The 19,530-nt window shown below is 36.6% G+C and overlaps 1 protein-coding gene across 1 annotated transcript; it reads right to left on the bottom strand.

Moving 5' to 3' along the window:
* Window positions 1-10,385: 10,385 nt before the first annotated feature.
* Window positions 10,386-11,324, bottom strand: LOC121133482 (olfactory receptor 8D2-like). The gene has a single exon (XM_040730108.1). It carries the CDS (start codon window positions 11,310-11,312, stop codon window positions 10,386-10,388), a length of 927 nt encoding a protein of 308 aa, XP_040586042.1. The 5' UTR covers window positions 11,313-11,324.
* Between the last annotated feature and the right edge of the window lie 8,206 nt (window positions 11,325-19,530).

The raw sequence follows: 19,530 nt of genomic DNA, 5'->3' as shown, positions 1-19,530 counted from the left end.
CAAACAACAAGAAGCAAGCTAACTGATTCAACAAAACAAAAGTCCAATAAAATTAATCAAGTAAGAATAAAAGGAGACAATATTTTGGAAGATTCTAGCATTGTTTCTCTCTTTTTTTTAAATACATGGTAGCTTCAAAATATCCACAAAAATGAAACTATAAGTTTTCCATTCCACTGCACTGGAAACGGATTTATATCCTGCTGGACAGAAGGTAGATATGCATGTGTGTAGAAATAGTGAGTCTTTCCAAGATGGAAAATCACTCTCACCAAAAATACCTAAGCAACTCCTCCTGGATCCCTATGATGTTGTTGAAAGCTGAGGACACAGCTGTTTTCCCACTGTGCTCTGGTGGAACACAGACACTTGGAATATAGAGTTTCCTCCTGCTTAACCATTCTCAAGAGTGTCAGCTGCTTAGTACCCTACTCATGAGTTAAAAAGCCATCACTGATAATTCTGACATCTGATAGACAATCATTATAAGACAGGGACATTTGCTGTTGAACATACTAGGAATAATTCTGTTATTATAGCCTTGGCCATTCGAGTAATTAAGTCCTACAGTGCTTTTGAGCCTGAATCTGAACAAATAAAAACATATGCCATATTTCTTCCCTCAAGAAACATCACTATCCAGTGATGTCACAGTTTTTCCAAGTAGGAAATGTGTTTTTTTGATGGAGCTAATTTGAATGGCAGTGTGTGTTGTTAGGGTATATTTAGAATGGGCCACTGGAGATAATTAGTAACCTCTTTACATCACCTCTGCTTGTATGCCTCCCTCTTTTCTAACTCCTTCTTCATCACACATTATATGCTGTTTCCATGTGCTTTACCTACATTGTGACATTGAATTCTCAAAAGAACAACCTAAATGTCTATTCATTTCTGATGTATAAATCCAGGATCCAATGATTTGAGTGTTTAGGATTTGAGTTCTGAGTATACGGATTGAGAACAATTTACGTGAGTCATGATTTATATTTTACTGACATTTGTCATCTAAGTCATCACAAACATGAGACAATGAGTGTTTGCCAATGTGAATCATTTCAGATATCAAAGGATGGTCCAGATTTCTAAAGCTTCCCATAAAGGAGAATTCTAGATGATACACATGACCAGGGGCAAGGAGTCCCTTTGTAGTGATCTACATGAGAATGGAGCTTTCCCTAGACATTTTAACACAGCAAGAGAATGATTGCAGCAAAGAGTACTTTGTCCCAGAATTTGGTCTAATTTGGGGAAAATGTGGTTTGGGAAAAACAGAGAAAGGGACAAAGTTGATTCTGACTTTAACAGAGATTATCAACAGGGATACTAAATATCTGAGAAAAGAGAAAGAATATCCTCCCGCAGCATCTCTTGTGTGAACAGTTTGAGGTACAGATTCCACACTGTAGCATAAAGATGATCCAAGAAGACAGAGAACAACACAAACCTACAGGTACTCAAGATGTCAGATGAGCATTTCCATATTTTGCTTTGACAGTCAGAGTTAACATGTGTGTACTGAAATCGCTGAATTGTCCACCTGGAAAGCTGTCTAATTTCAAAATCCCTGTATTTTCCATATCTTTTAGAAAACAAAAAGGCAAATTAGATTAAGAAGCTGAAATTATAGATAGACAGATTCAGCATCAGCAAACACTTAATTTCATTGCTGACCCATTTGATTCTTTGGACAAGTCATTGAAAAAGTTTTAATAGGAAGTGAGTAACAATATAAATTTCAAAGCATCCCTACCACCAACCAAAGCCAACAATTTAAATATTCAACATATAAAACAGTAATCAATATTTCCTATACAATATAAAATCTTGAATATGGTCATACAATGTGGGTAGCTGGAAATGGGGACTATAGATTTGTGTATTTATTCTTCATTCTATACTCTTTACCTAAATGAGAATAATGAAAATATATTAACTTCTTATGTATTTGGATTTTATGCATATCCTAATTTTGGAATTTCAGAGTAAGGACAGAAGTATCAAGCAGTATTCTTGAGGTCCGAGAGAAGCTGTCACATTGAATAATCTTTACATCACAGAGGGTACTTTTGCTAGAGCTTCTGAAACCAGAGGGAAACAGAAAGACTGTTTGGGGTGGATTAAAGTTCTCTCTCCTCCTGGTCTGAAATGACTATTTCAACATTAACAAGGTAGCAAAATTTTTTGATTATCTAGAAATGTCATATTTAAGAGTGATTTACCCTTACTTGCTTTCTCTGGGCGATGTTTGTAGGTTAATGAACAACACACAGAAGCAATAGTCCATATATTCCACAGAAGTGTTGAAGGAAATGAAAAGTAATTAAAACCCCAGTGAGGTTCTCTGTACCCCAACTGGTTAAATTTGGACTGGGGTTCATTCCTTCTGATTCTGTGACATAATCATAAAAAGTTAACAAGAAAGCATGACAGGAAAAGAGACAGGAAGACATTGTCTACTGAAGACAATACTGAAACAAACACTTCTAGGTAAAGTTGAGCTACTGCATACAACATGGTTGGTATGCCAACTGTGCCTTTAGCAGACTGTTGCTATAAATGAAACCAGGAACTTATCTAGGACCTGAACAGAAAGCAAATTTCTTAGAAATTCCTTGGTTTCTTTTTCATATAATAGTTAATTATTGTGATGCTCAAAGAAGAGCCTCCTGCTTTCTTATATACATTAGAGTAAAAAAACATGAATTACCATTTTTCTCTCAAGTGTATTATCAATGTTCATCTAATAGAAAAAACTGTCAATGTCCCAAAGCAGATGACATACAACTTCCCAGGACCCACTAGCATGAGTGTGGTGTGACAAGGAGCTTTTTTTTTAAAATCATTTTTTATGTTAATTTTAAATAGCTTGTTTTACATGTCAATCCCAGTTCCCTCTCCCTCCCCTCCTCCCGCACTCCCCTCCCCCCCCACCCTCCCACCCTATTGCCAAATCCTTCCACATAGGGGATATCAGAGTCTGTCATTTTACTCTGGGTAGGGTCCAGGCACTCCCCTAAGAGTCCAGGCTGAGAGAGCATCCCTCTTTGTGCTATAGGCACACGAAGACTGTTTGTATACCAGGGATAGACACTGATCCACAGCTCAGGGCCCCATAGGTTGCCCAGGCCTTCTCACTGACACTCACATTTGGGGGTCCAGATCAGTCCCATGCTGGCCTTCCCACTGTCGCTCTGGGGTCCAAGAGCTCTCCCCTGTTCAGATCAGCTGTCTCTGCTGGTTTTGCCAGCCCATTCTTTGCCAATTTGCTCATCACTCCTCTCTGTCACTGGGTTCCTTGGGTTCAGTTCAGTGATTAATTATGTGTTTGCCTCTGCTTCCATCAGTCACAGGATGAAGGCTCCTGGATGGTTATAGACATCAAGTTCATTATCAGGAATGGGCATTCGAGGTGGTCTCTCCACTATTGCTTAGCTTGCCAATTGGTGTTATCCCTTTAGATCACTGGAGGTAGCTCTGGTGCCTGATCTGTATTCGATCCTATGATTCCCTATTCCCCCTATTCTACCCCCACCCCCTCAACTTCCTGTTCCCCCATGACCAACTCTCTTCCTCTTCACCCCCTCTCTTCTTCCCAGGTCCCACTACCCCCCACCCCTCGCCGTGTTCCCCATCCATTCAGGGGATCTTGTCTCCATCCTCTTCTCTTGGGTACTATGCATATATGCATATCTTTTAGGTTCTTTCCTGTTTCCCAGACTCTCAATCAGTGGAAGTGCAGACTGGCACTATTCTGATCCATATTTAAAATCCATATATGAGTGAGTACATACCATGTTTGTCTTTTTGCGACTGGGTTACCTCACTCAGGATGGTTTCTTCCAGTGCTATCCATTTCCTTGCGAATTTCAAGATTCCATTGTTTTTTTCTGCTGAGTAATACTCCATTGTGTAAATGTACCACATTTTCTCTATCCACTCTTCAGTTGAGGGGCATCTAAGTTGCTTCCAGGTTCTGGCTATTACAAATAATGCTGCTATGAACATAGTGGAGCAGATGCCCTTGTTGTATAAACTTGCCTCATTTGGATATATGTCTAAGAGTGGAATTGCTGGGTCTAGTGGTAGATTAATTCCCATTTTCCTGAGGAATCTCCATACTGATTTCCAAAGAGGCTGTATGAGTCGGCACTCCCACCAGCAGTGGAGGAGTGTTCCTCTCTCTCCACATCCTCTCCAGCATAAATTGTCTTCGGTGTTTTTGATTTTAGCCATTCTGACAGGAGTAAGATGGTATCTCAGAGTTGTTTTGATTTGCATTTCCCTGATGGCTAAGGATGTTGAGCACTTTCTTAAGTGTCTCTTGGCCATTTTAGCCTCCTCTACTGAGAATTCTCTATTTAGCTCTGTACCCCACCTTTTAATTGGATCCTTTGGTGTTTTGGAGACTTGCTTCTTGAGTTCTTTGTAAATTTTGGAGATTAGCCCTATGTCAGATGTAGGGTTACTGAATATCTTTTCCCATTCTGTGGCCTGCCTTTTTGTCTTTTTGACTGTGTCCTTTGCCTTACAGAAGCTTTTTAGTTTCAGAAGGTCCCATTTGTTAATTGTTGATCTCAGTGCCTGTGCCACTGGTGTTATGTTTAGGAAGTGGTCTCCTGTACCAACTCATTGAAGAGTATCTCCCACTTTCTCTTCTAAAAGTTTCAGTGTGGCTGAATTTATATTGAGATCTTTGATCCATTTGGACTTAAGTTTTGTACAAGGCGATAAACATGGATCTATCTGCAGTCTTCTGCATACCAGTACCCAGTTATGCCAGCACCATTTGTTGAAGATACTTTCTTTTTTCCATTGTACAGTTTTAGCTTGATTGATTTCAGCCCTCAATTTGATTATTTCCTGGCGTCTGTTCCTCCTGGGGGAGTCTGCTTCTTTTAGTTCTAGAACATTCAGCCGTGCTATTAATTCTCTAGTATGACTGTTCTCCAGTTTTTTCATGTGGGCACTTAGTGCTATAAACTTTCCTCTCAGCACTGCTTTCAAAGTGTCCCATAAGTTTGTGTATGTTGTGTCTTCATTCTCATTGAAATCGAGGAAGTCTTTAATTTCTTTTTTTATTTGTTCCTTTACCCAGGGATGGTGCAATTGTGCATTGTTCAATCTCCATGAGTTTGTAAGGTTTCTGCCATTTGTGTTATTGTTGAATTCTAATGTTAATGCATGGTGATCTGATAAGATGCAGGGGGTTATTCCAATTTTTTTGTATCTGTGGAGATTTGCTATGTTTCCTATTATGTGGTCAATTTTAGAGAAGGATCCATGTGGTGCTGAGAAGAAGGTATATCCCTTTGTATTTGAGTGGAATGTTCTATAGATGTCTGTTAAACCCAGTTGGGTCATAAGTTCTATTAGTTCTTTTGTTTCTTTGTTAAGTTTCTGTCTGGAGGTCCTGTCTAGCGGTGAGAGCGGAGTGTTGACGTCTCCTACTATTAGTGTGTGAGATTTTATGTGCATTTTGAGCTTTAGTAATGTTTCTTTCACGAATGTAGGTGCGTTTGTATTTGGGGCGTAGATGTTTAAAATTGAGACTTCGTCTTGATGTATTTTTCCTTTGATGAATATGAAGTGTCCTTCTTCATCTCTTTTGATTGATTTTAATTTGAAGTCTAATTTGTTAGATATTAGGATTGCTACACCCGCTTGTTTCTTGGGACCGTTTGATTGGAAGATCTTTTCCCAACCCTTTACTCTGAGATAACGTCTGTCTTTGATGTTGAGATGTGTTTCTTGTATGCAGCAGAAGGAAAGGTTCTGTCTTCTTATCCATTCTGCTAGTCTGTGTCTTTTTATAGGCAAGTTGAGGCCATTGACATTGAGGGATATTAATGACCATTGATTGGTGATCCTTGTTTGTGCTTGATTTATTGTTAGTGAAGTTATTTTGTGTAGTTTCTCCTTCCTTTTTCTTTTGGTGTTTTGTAAAGTGTGATTATATATTGCCTGTGGCTTTGTGAATGTAGTTATCTTCCTTGGCTCTAGGTTTTCCTTCTAGCATTTTCTGTAGAGCTGGATTCATGGACACGTATTGTTTAAATCTGGCTTTGTCATGGAATATTTTATTTTCTCCATCTATGGTAATTGAGAGCTTTGCTGGATATAGTAGTCTGGGCTGCCATCCTGGTTCCCTTAACGTTTGTAGGACATCTGTCCAGGATCTTCTGGCTTTCATCGTTTCCATTGAGAAGTCAGGTGTATTTCGGATAGGTCTGCCTTTGTATGTTACTTGGCCTTTTTCTTTAGCTGCTCTTAATATTTTCTCTTTACTCTGTAGGTTTGATGTTTTGATTATTATATGGCGAGGTGACTTCTTTTTCTGGTCGAGCCTATTTGGTGTTCTGTAAGACTCTTGTACTTTCATAGGCATATCTTTCTTTAGGTTAGGGAAGTTTTCTTCTATGATTTTGTTGAATATGTTTTCTGTACCTTTAAGTTGAATTTCCTCACCTTCTTCTATACCTATTATTCTCAGGTTTGGCTTCTTCACAGTGTCCCATATTTCCTGGATATTTTGTGTTAAGGATTTGTTGGTTTTGAGATTTTCTTTGGTTGATGACTCTATATCCTCTAATGAGTCTTCAACACCTGAGATTCTCTCTTCTATCTCTTGTATTCTATTGGTGATATTTGCATCTGTAGTTCCTGATCATTTACCCAACTTTTCTATTTCCAGCATCCCTTCATTCTGTGTTTTCTTTATTGTTTCTATTTCAGCTTTCAATCCTTCAACTGTTTGAGTTGTTTCTTTAATTTTTTTGGTTGTTCTTTCTTGGTGCTCTTTAGATTCTTTGAGAGATTTGTTTATTTCTTGAATTTTTCCCCCATTTCATGGATTTTTTTGTTTGTTTTTTCTTCTATTTCTTTAAGGGATTTCCTCATTTCTTCTTTGAGGGTCTCCATCATCTTCATGAAATAATTTTTAAGGTCTGTCTCCTCTTCTTCGTCTATGTAGTGCTTTTCAGGTCTTGCTGGTGTTGGATCCCTGGATTCTGGTGGGGTCATGTTGGTGTTTCTATTGCTGAGTGAGCTCTTATTCTGTCTTCTTCCCATCTCTTCTTTCAGTGGGTGCTGGTGGGGTCTTTCCGTCTCCACTGGTCTCCTTCCTTCCTGCAGCTGAAGCTGGGGATGCTGACATGGAGTTTGGGTCCTGTTAGGGCTGATGTCTTTCCTGAAGCTGGTCTCACTGGGGTTGGGGTCTTGGAATTATTGACTTCTTTGCTGTGTGGGCAGGCCTCCTGAATCTGTACTTGCTGGGGTTGGGGTCTTGGAAGGGCTGATGTCTTTCCTGAAGCTGGACTCACTGGGGTTGGAGTCTTGGAAGGGCTGATGTCTTTCCTGTGTGGGCGGGTCTTCTGGATGCCAGGAGAGGCCCAGAAGATCAAGGGGATGGGTGATGGGCGGGCCGTCCCCACCGGAGTCCCAATCTCACCTGAAGCTGGACTCGCTGGGGTTGGGGTCTTGGAGGGGCTGATGTCTTTCCTGTGTGGGTGGGTCTTCTGGATGCCAGGAGTGGCCCGGAAGATCAAGAGGGATGGGGGAAGGGTGGGCGGTCCCCGCCGGAGACCCAATCTCACCTGAAGCTGGACTCGCTGGGGTTGGGGTCTTGGAGGGGCTGATGTCTTTCCTGTGTTGACAAGGAGCTTTTATGTGATCTTCTGAGACATTGCACTTAATAGGAATAGAAAACTCTCATATGCACACCAATCCCCTAGAGTACCCAGCATTTAAGAACAACCTATAAGAATGACTTCTGGGACTCTTGTTAACCATCTGTCCCAAGTGTACTCATGGGTGGGAAGAAAGCCCTTTTTATATATTCATAAGTTATCTATAAAGATGTAAAATTAAGTAAGGTGTTAACTGCTGGTTCTTGATTATGATTTCATTTTATTTATACAGAAAATATTTTGTTTGGTTTTGGGTAACTCAAAGCGAAACCATTGTCTTATTTCGGGATTCTCTTTCTGTGATAAAACATGATGACCAAAAGTCAAGTTGGGGAGGAAAGGGTTTATTTGGCTTACACTTCAGCATTGCTGTTTATCACTGAAGGAAGTCAGTTACTCAAACAGGGCAGGATCACAGTGACAGGAGCTAATGCAGAGGTCATGGAGGGGAGCTGCTTACTGACTTGCTATCCCAGGTTTGCTTAGTCTATCGTTCTTATAGAACCCAGGACTACCTGCCTAGTGATGGCACCACCCACCATAGGCTGGGACTTCCCCACTGATCATTAAATAAGAAAATACCTTACACCTAGTTCTCAAGGAGATATTTGCTCCACAGATGTTTCTTCCTGTCTGATGAAACTGACTTGTATGAAATTGACACACAAAATCACCCGGTACAACTAACTAATAACAGTTTATTTGAACAGCCTTGTGAGAGGAGATTGGTTTATGAGGAGGAAGTAAGCAATGTCTTAGGTACTCAAGGAACCATTATCATGTGTCGGGGGTGGAAATATTCAGACTGTTCCCCAATCTCCAGAGTCCCTGAATTTTTGAAGATATTTTTTCTTCAGCAACGTATTTAAAGATTTGTCATCCCATCATTTTACATAGAATTCTTCTCCTTACACCATTCTCTCATTTTTTTGTAGCTTGTTGTGGCTATGGTTGAGATAGCCTCTTATTGTGTAGCCCAAGGACTAAGGACTCAGCTTTAAAAATTTTTTTGCCTCAGCATCCAAGGGCTTGTGTCACACGTAGGCCTGATTGCTTTTGTTCTTTTATTAATTTCATTTACTGGAAATATATTTTTTCCATATGTCTTGATTAGGGTTTCCCTTCCTTCTACTCCTACCAACTCTTCACTAACTCCCCTGTCATCTGAATTCACCAACTTTCTGTCTCTCATTAGAAAACAAGCAGGTTTCTAAGGGATAATAATTATAGAAAACAATACAGAAAAACATCAAATAAGACAAATTAAACAAACAAAAGGAAAAGAGCCCAAGAAAAGGCACAAGAAAAATATATGGATGCAGAGACCCATTAATTTGTGTATTCAGGAATCCCATAAAACACTGAGCTGCAAACCATAATATATATGCCAAGGGCCTGTATACCTGTGTGTTATAAATTAAAAACTAAGTTTAAAAACCCTGTCATAATTAGGAGTCAAGAAATGTTCAAAGACGCAATGAGTTCATTTTCTGTTGGCCATCTACTACTGAGAAACACCCTATTTTTCAGAGTAGTTTGTTTGCCCCATGAGACTCCCTTGATGAATCCAAATTTTCGTTTGCAAGTGGTTATAGTTTGGAAATAGTTTGTGAGTTAGGTAAGGGGTATGTGTCCACTTATCCTTTCAGCTCCAGGAAACCATCTGTTGCATACTCTTTCAGGCATTGTGCATATTGCTTCCATCTCTATATGCGAGCTAATCCTGTTGATTTGGAAGACCTCCTTACCAAAGAGTCCTCTATCCTCTCAGGCTCTTATACTCTTTGTGACTCACCTTCCGCATCCAGGATGCTTGCCTAATATGATGTTTAATTCAATATAAAGTCACATTTTACCCCTGTAGTATTTTTCTTAGGTGCCTTGGAGAAATCTTCAGTCTTAAGTACATTTTTCTTTGTAAGAACACTGATTAAATTTAACTATGCTATAATATAGTTTTTCATTTTAAGTACAATTTAATGAGGTTGGAAAACACAACTCCAGGTAAACATTTGAAGGCTGAAAAATAACAGAGCAATTATCTGCAGAAAATGATTTCAGTTTTTCCCAATGTAAGAGATACATATGTAGAATATGCTTTCCCTTTGAGGACACCAAAGCTTTACCTCCCCTTTTCCATTTCTATGCCATTGTCTAGCACATTCAGTGGTAGTTCTTCTATCACTGAAACTCTTTTTTTTTTGCCTACACATGGTTTATATTATGATGTGCAATGTGAGGGAAACCATTCTTCCTAAGGAAGTAATGACAAAACATAAATCATTGCTTTGAATTCTGTATTGAATTTTTAAAGTTGTTTTTATGATTTCCTTAAATGTAATGGCTTAAATTTACAGGAATTTGTTAAGCTACAATTCTAGAGACGTCCTTAAAACTGTATTTACTGTTACAAACTGATGATTGAACTGCATTTCTCTCCTCCTAGACATTTCATTCAAACAGTTCTGAGCTACTTCCAGCTGCTGGAATGACTAGCCGTGTGCTTGCATCACTTCAATCTCTATCTTGTACTTTTACTATATATCAGTAAATTACATTGTTTGATAATGCAAAGAATGTCTCAGACATTCTCAAACATAAAATAATAATTTCTCAAGTAATGACAACTTTCTCACGGGAAGGAAAAAATACAAAGACGAGAACTTCTCATGTTTTTTTTTCTTCTTTTTCTCAATTTTAGGATGACTGCCTTAACCCAACTAGCCTTTTCAATGCATTCTTTACATCCTTGTTCCTGAGGCTGTATATTAGGGGATTCAGCATTGGGATCACTGTGGTATAGAACACTGAGGACACTTTCTCCTCTTCCATGTTATTGCTGGAAGGTGGCTTGAAATACATGAATGTTATAGACCCAAAGAAGATTCCCACAGCCAGAATATGAGAGCTACAAGTGCCAAAGGCTTTGGAACGCCCTTCAGTGGAGCGAATGCGGAGAATACTAGTTAAGATGAAAGCATAGGAGATGATGACAGCCAGTGTAGGTGCTAGGGTATTGATTCCACCAATAATAAATAGCAGTATCTCATTGATATGGGTGCTGGAGCAAGAAAGAGTCAACAAGGGCAGAATGTCACAAAAATAGTGGCTGACAACATGAGACCCACAGAAGGACAACATTGTCATGCGAGTGGTATGGACAGTAGCCCCAAAGAAACCCAGTGAGTAAACCACAGCCATCATCATGTAACAGACCCTTTGCGACATGACAATGTTGTAAAGCAGTGGGCTGCAGATGGCAACATAGCGGTCATAGGCCATGGCTGTCAGGAGGTAGCCTTCTGCGATGACAAAAACGAGAAAGAAGTAAAGTTGAGCCATGCACTCCAGAAAAGAGATGATGTTCTTCTCAGACACAAAGTTCACCAACATCTTAGGTGTGATGACAGAGGAGTAGCAGAGGTCAATGAAGGATAAATGGCTGAGAAAATAATACATTGGGGAGTGAAGTTGAGAACTGATGGCGATTAAAAGTATCATGCCAAGGTTCCCCACCACCGTGATCATATATATTATAAGAAAGAAGAGGAAGAGTGGCAACTGAAGCTCTGGACGTTTTGTCAGGCCTTCAAGGATGAAGTCAGTCTCTGCAGAATGGTTCATAGTAGCCAGTACTCATAAATAGTATCTAAAAGGAGAATGGAGAGAAAGGGTTGATGGTCACTCTTAATTTCTGTCTCTCTTTGATGGATTCCATTTCCGATAACTTCAATTCTCCCATACCTTTGTGCACTCCATAGACCATTTTAAAACACTGCTTCTTTTATTTTATGAAATTTTAATATAATTATGTCATTTATCCTCCCCTTTATTTTCTACAGCCCTCATGCGTACCTCTCCTTACTCTATAAAAATTTCATAGTTACCTTTTATTGCTGTTACATGGATATATGCATATGTGTATACGTGTTATATCATATTCAGTCTTTATTATGCTATTTGTGTGCATATTTTCATGGATTACCGTTTGGAATTGGATAGGAAAACATTGTTTTATTCCCTAAGTAAGACAATTTCTCCTGCTTTCAGCATCCCAGAGTTGTCTCTGATTCATTGTATATGGCTGAGGCCTCAAGGATTTTAAAAGCTTGAATTTAATAGACCTGGCTGCATCCCACTTTACTGACTGCCCATTCTTATGTAAGTATCCTGTAATTGGTACTTAGTCTGTACTCTGTAAGTACTTCAGATTAAGAATATCACAAACTCAGATCTAATAATTTTGTTTTTGGTAATACAAAGCAAAAACTAAGACTACTTATCCTTTTCACATGAATATATGCTAATGGTATCATCCACTTTATGAAACTGAGTTTCCAATATAGCTTAGATAATCTAAAAATAATCCCTTTCAACTTCTCAATGAGTTTATATGAGTCAACATCACAGTTTCTAAACCTGTGCACATATACACTAAAGCGAGCTTCCAAAGCTGGGAGCACAGACACAGTAAAAGAGATTCTGGGTTAAAAAACTATTATAGAAATTTCTCTATTCACACTAGACTTGTGCCAATAAAAGTGATTCTGGATTTTAAAAGAAGATTATAGAAATTTCTCTATTCACACTAGACTTGCAACCTTTTATGTCTCTTCTTAGAAGAAGAAGCTAGAATAGGTTAAGGGATTCTCTTGGCGATGGATATAAGAAATAGAAATATGCTGCTACTGTCTGACCACAAAATATAGCCGAGGCAAACCCTGTTTATGAAAGAGCAAAGTAGAGCTGACTTCCAGGTGTCTTATTGAAACAGCAATAAATCAATATTTCCTTCAGGGAATTAACTTTCCTTGCATCATTTGAAGCCAGCTTCTCACTAACTTTCTTTCTAATCTATTAGATTTGAACTGCATGCTTTATTATTTATTTATTTATTGTCACCAAAAGTTCAAATATAGTTGAAACATATGCTTCTGAAAAGTTAATATTGATCATTTTTGTTGAGTAATTTTGTACTGAAACTGTTGCTGCAGGTGGTAGAAATGGCATGGCACTTAAGAGTGTTGACCCCTCTTCCAGAGAACATGGGTTCATTTCCTAGTACCCACCGGTCAGCATACAAGCATTTGTAACTCCAGTCCCAGAGTTTCTTCCTGTGGCCTTTGCAATAACCAGGCTTGCATATATGATGCATTGAAAACATGCAGACAAAACACCCATGCACATAAAATTACTATAATAAAGTAAAATGTTTATATTTTCATTTCAGAGGTAAATATATCATGTCAGAAAATTGATGCGACTTTATATTACACATTTTCTTAAGAATGAGAAAACTATGTTAAAACATTCATACAATAATTGACTACCTTTATTTCATAGGGAAAGCATTCTTAAGATCCAAAAATAGTAGAGAAAAGTGTTCAATATATTTTTGAAGTTCTTCTACAATTTCTTAAGAGGATTCTGTGCATTTGTATTTTAAAGAAAGGTTTGTTGAGATATTATTGCAGGAAACAATAGGATATTATCTCCAAGAATATAGTAATATATCTGAGTCATAAAAATAAAAAGCGGTTCTCTAACCTGGGCTACAAAGTGATAGTCTGTCCCAAAAAACAAAAGAAAATGGACAACACTCTAAGGAGAGTTTTAGAGTTACTAAGGTTTTCAGCCTTGTTAGAGTGGAATACCTTCAGGTAGATGCTCAGATGAAAATATGAATCCGATTGAGAGATTTTTAATTTATACCAAAAGCTAGCCCATAACACCATGTAGCACAGCAGAAAATGGTATACAACACTTTGTGGCTCTAAGTATGTACCACAGTTTTGGTTAGGTGCAAACATTAGTCATTAAATTTCCTTTTGTAAGGAAGAGTAGTCCAGATAAACTACACATGATTTTGGGGTTCTAAATTGCTCATCTTATGGGACAAAAGATTTGGCAGAGCTCAATAGGAGATAATCAGGAACATCTCTGATGGGGGATGTCATCCTGTATGTATGTTTCTCTTATTGGTTGATGAATAAAACACTGATTGGTCAGTAGCCAGACAGGAAGTATAGGTGAGGTTACCAGAGAAGGAAAAGGCTGGGGAGAGCACTCAGAGAGAGGTTGCCAAGAGACACCAGGGAACAGGTCCGGACCCTTCTCCAATAAGACCAAAGGAAATACTTAAGTCAATAGAAAGGGATTAATAATTAAGAGAGAGATAGCCAATCAGATGCCTAAGGCATATGCGAAAAAGTTTAATAATTAATATGTTTCATTGTGCTTATTTGGCGCTAATTGTTAGTAGGACCAGACATAACAAAGTATCATCTGCACATCGCACATACCAGGAAATGCTTATGTAGTGAGTAAAAACCTCAGGGTTACAAAAATATAAGAAAATATCTATACAGAACCAATATAGAGATCATATTATTCATGTACTAAGATTCATTCCCTTATCCACCCATGCTTGCTCACTGTTAGCATCATGCTTTCTTGGGAAAGTACTTTTGATGTATGTAGAAGAGATGAAAATGAAAGTGCAAAATTAGAAAGATTTATGGAAACTTGTGAAAGGCATTGACCCCAGCTGAGAATTGAAAGAAGAACAGTATAACAGCAATGCAGGGGAACTGAAAGTCAATTTAAAAATCAGTGAAAACATACATCCTCAAACTGTAAAGTTATCTAGATATCAGAAAATTTGTCCATGTTATAATACACATAGGTATGTGTGTAAATGGAGAATGAGATACTGATTTCTGGCTCTTTTACTGTTTTCTCCCTGTTTTGGCACCCAGAATTCCAATAGTCTTTGTAGTTCTATAATACACAATATTATTATACAGAACAGTTGTCTGCTACAATTCTTGACATACATGAATGAGTTTGCAAAGAAAGTAATTGAATATATAAAGTTACCCATGACATAATCATCATTTAAGTATATTTATATACATATATAATAGATGATAGAGAGATAGAGATATGAAACACATGTGCATACAGAATGAAAATCAAAGTTGAGGTTTGCTACTCTGTTTAACGTAAAATATGGATATCTTTCTTATAAATCGCTAACTTTTAAATGTATGAACAGAACATTGCACATTCAGGCAGACTATGACCAAATAAGAATATATTAAATCCATGATTTCTCTTTTCTATGCAGTTATTTTTTTTATGTAATGGTTGTATTTGAAGTCATGTAAAAACTAAGTGAACATAATCTATAAAACAACAAATGCTACATCACAAATGATATAAAATAGTGTTAAGAATTTTAACCTAACTGTGTAACTATTCTACATGGCGTCAAATTGTGGTTGGTTTCAGGTTAGTCATTAATTACATATGAATTACCTTAGTTGTAATTATAATATGTGGGATTTCTTTTAGAGAATTAACTGAGTCAAGGTAGTTGTTAAATTAATTTCTAAAGTTTGGTATATGCAGTGTTATGGTGACCAAGATGAATGTACAGTATTGATGAACTAATTATTGCTAAGACAGTATTAACAGTGCCACTCAGATATCATTCAAGACTTAACCAATACTCTAAGAAATTTGAATCTACTTACCTTAAGATGTTTACTTCAAAAACACAGATCCTATATCATTTAGAAATGTTGAGCTTAGTTTTAGAAATACACAAGTAATTCATTCTCAAAGGAGCACAACCTCTCTGAAGATTTGGCTCATGTGTGATACACAATTAATAAAGAAACAAACGAGGGCTTTGATGATCTCAATAACATTTCATTACCTCAGGGTGTCGAATCCCATGCTGTCTTCCTATAATACTCAGAAATTTACAAATTGTGTTATTTTATGTGTTGTTATCTTAAGTCTATTTTAGTAGATGTCAGTCAGTCTTAAAGGAGTTTACTCTCTAGAGAAATGACTAGCCTACATGTTTTCTATCACAGACTGTGAGGATACATACTGCCATAACTACTATTGCTAAAAGACTAAATGTAATTAGAGCATCATTTCCTGTGAGACAAGACTTGCCTCAGGAATTTTGTTAGTTTAGATAACTTGTTTAAATCACGATTTTATGCTTTACGTCCTAGAACCACATAATAATTAACACTGTGTGAAATTTTTGGGCACTTAAAATATGTTAGATCATCCTAATAGTATTCATTTCTTATATTTTCCTGCTTCGGTGAAACAAAGTATAATCTGGACCAGAAACCCATGACACTCCTTGCCTTTTCCTATCCTTCAGAGAAGGCATTCACCACCATACTTATCTTATAAATTTAAATTAATTAAATTAGAATCATCATTTCCCAATTGACATAACTTTGTTTCAGATTTATTTATTTGTTTATTTATATATGCATTGATAAATTGATTCATTAATCAATTGATTAATTTTGACCTCAAGATTAACTGGTGATGCACAAATATTCTTGTGAATTGTATATCCATAGGTATTGTTGACTTACCAGGAGCTACATTCTTAGAGAAAACAGTTTCTCCCTCCCTAGAAACTAATAGACCCATGACTAGAGATAGGAGTTTGTGTTCAACTTCTCTCTGCAGGCTAGGATTTTCTCTGACTTTGCTTTGCATAAGTCTTCTACATGGTATCATAAATGCTGTGATTTTCTATGTGCAAATATCTTCCAAACATTTTTGGTTTTTAAAACTTTATTTTAAAGCATGAAATAATATTATTTTACCTTTTATTTGAAGTTCAATATAAATTACTATTCCTAATATGTGAAGCTGAGAGACAGGGTTTTTAAACCATTTATTTATTTGTTGACTTTAACTATAAGCATATACAGACCGTTTAAAACCGTAGTTTGATAAGTAATGGTTTATTAAAACTGTGTCATCTCATGTATGCTTCCAATTTCATGATATCCAAAAGATATATGATGCATATTTGCTAATTCTGAGTATGCTTTCTTTTCCAGGTTTAATATTAATTTAATCAATTATTACCTTCTTTATTTTGTTTTTATTTATTAGTAATTAAATTATCAATTTTTATTTTGTTTCTCCTATGTTTTAATTTATTATTTATATGTGTATATATCTGTGTATACACACACATATATGTCTCATACATACATGCACGTAAACATACATGCATACTATATTTGCTTGACTACACTGGGGTGTGAATGTAGGTAGGGATATGCTAGAAAATTACTCTGACACTGAGCTACATGTATCCTGAAGTTTCTTTTTACTTTTCATTTTGAAATGGTAACAAAATTACTGAAGCTGACCTCCAACTCCCCTTGTAGCCTTGGCTGTCCTTCACCTCTGCAGGAACACAGAGTACAGGCCTATGCCACCATCCCAGCAATTTCTAAAATTTTATCATTTAAGTTATATAGTACCCTTAACATTATATGCTATTAAATATTATTAATACTACATTATTATTTCAGTACTATTTGACTTCATGCTGATGTTTACAATATAACTTTCACATATTAATGATGGAATTTGGTCTTAAAAATGGAATTAGCTCAAGGTCATGGTTGACTCTAAGCAGTAGTTTAGCTGTCTCATATAATTTGTCCTATGTATCATAGTGAGCCCTAAATACATTCTAATTTTCTCCTTTTATTGTAATATTTGTCCTATGATTTTCCTTATCAATTATACTAGTACATTGCTGTTTTATGGTAAAATGTTAGTTGTGTGAATAATAGAGTTATCTCATTTATTTTTGTTACTGCTATACATTTATTTTAAGTTCTAGTAATATTTTGCTTGATTTATTGTGCTTTCTGTTTAGCAGTCTTTTTACACTTATATTCTTTTTATTAAATTAAACATGTTTTGTTTATACTGCCATTTTCTTTTCACATTTTAATTTAACATTTCAGAGGTTTCCCTGAATTTTGTAAGTACTCTTGAATTAATAATCTTTGAAGTAATCTATGACTACCTTCCTCTCAATTAATTAAAGGTTAGAAACTACTATAAATCTAATCTACCTCCTTTTGTGTGTTTTTGTCTGTGATAATGAAGGTCACCTTGTTGTGAAATACATTAAATGCATTGGTTATTTTCTTGAAAATAATTTCCTTTTATATTTACCTACACATTCATCAACTTTATCCCACATTTTGTCATTTTACCTTCCTGTCACTCCTCTATTCTAATGCTAAAGTGTGATTACCTGTGTATTGTTTTGGTCAGAGTGTCTTGTTAGTGAAATAAATGCCCTAGTTTTTGTCTTAGAATGTCTGCATTTCATGATTACTAATGAGTGGCAGCTTAGTGTGTGTAGAATTCTAGGCTGATATTCCTGCGAGAAATTAATTATGTTCATTACATCAATAAAACAAAGAAACCAAAGAAATGAGACTAGAATGGAGACTAATTGAGATGGGGAGATTATCCTAATGAGTGAGATGGTAGCAGGTTGGCAATGTGATTAGAAACACTATATACATGAATAAAGTTTTTTCTATGATATTTAAACAGTTCATGTAAGTGATGCTTATTTTGAATGTTTGTAAGAATCTGTGTCTTTTTAATATTTGGAGTAACCCTTGGCCATTATGAATCCAGTGAAGATTTGCCAGTTCTTTTTCTGTAGTTTTCTAAATCTCTCTCTCTCTCTCTCTCTCTCTCTCTCTCTCTCTCTCTCTCTCTCTCTCTCTCTTTCTCACTCTCTCTCTCTCTCTCTCTCTCTCTTTTTCTCTCCTACCACCCCTCCCAGTTTACCTAGGATATCTTAGGGTCCCCATTTTTATCCTAGTTTCTTTGGAGTTGTGGATTGTATCCTGGTTATCCTTTGCTTTACATCTAATATCCATTTGTGAGTGAATACATACTGTGTTGGTCATTTTGGGTCTGGATTACCTGGATTATTTCTTCTAGTTCCATCCATTTGACTGCAATTTCAAGATGGTGTTTCTAATGCTGAGTAATCCTCCATTGGGTTATTGTACCACATTTTCTTTATCCATTCTTCAGTTAAGGTCCATCTAAGTTGTTTTCAGGTTCTGGTTATTACAAATAATGCTACTTGGAACCTAGTTGATCAAATGTCCTTGTGGTATGAGTGTGCATCCTTTGGGTATATGCTCAAGAGTGGTATTTCTGTGTCTTGAGGTAGACTGATTCCAAATTTTCTGAGGAAACACCATACTGATTTCCAAACTGGATGCACAAGTTTGTACTCCCATCTGCAATGGAAGAGTGTTTCCCTTATTCCACATCCTCTCCAGCATAAGCTGTCATCAGAGTTTTTCATGTTAGCAATTCTGATAGGTGTAAGATGGATTCTCAGAATCATTTGATTTTCATTTTCCTGAGTATTAAGGTTGTTGTTCAATACCTTAAATCTTCTTCAGCCTTGCCCCAAGTGACAAAAGGAACCATCACTCGAAAAAAGAGGATATCATTTCAAAGCTTCTAAATTTTTTGATACAATTTTATGTCACGAGAAATCTATAGGTTGCATATGATATTATAAAAATCATTTTATTGGTAACAATGTTTTATTAGTACAGCTTTTTATCTCAATTCACAGTGTTCAAACTCACTAATGTCTGATGTCTTTCCCTGTTTTATTATTTTGGAAAAGAGTAACATTAAAATCTTAAAAACCTGAAAAAACTGTCTTTCAGCCGTTTGAGGTTCTTCTGTTGAGAATTCTCTGTTTAGATATGTACTATATTGAATAAATATGGAGAGAGTGAATAGCCTTGTCTTGTTCATTATTTCAATGTGATCACTTTGAATTTCTCTCTGTTTGATGTTGTCTGTAGGTTTGCTGTGATTTGCCTTTATTATATTTGGGTATGTTCCTTGTATCTCAGATTTCTCAGATACTTCTATTATGAAGGGGTATTGAATTTTGTCAAAGGATTTTTCAGCATCTAATGAGATGATCGTG

This window comes from Mesocricetus auratus, unplaced genomic scaffold (genome assembly GCF_017639785.1).
Source record: "Mesocricetus auratus isolate SY011 unplaced genomic scaffold, BCM_Maur_2.0 Super-Scaffold_100022, whole genome shotgun sequence".
Lineage (NCBI taxonomy): Eukaryota > Metazoa > Chordata > Mammalia > Rodentia > Cricetidae > Mesocricetus > Mesocricetus auratus.
Note: the sequence above shows the minus strand (reverse complement) of the source record. Positions and strands in the feature narration are given on the sequence as shown.

Bases quoted from the DNA above. Each gene is read 5' to 3' on its own strand.
- LOC121133482 (XM_040730108.1), bottom strand. From the start codon at position 11,312: ATGAACCATTCTGCAGAGACTGACTTCATCCTTGAAGGCCTGACAAAA.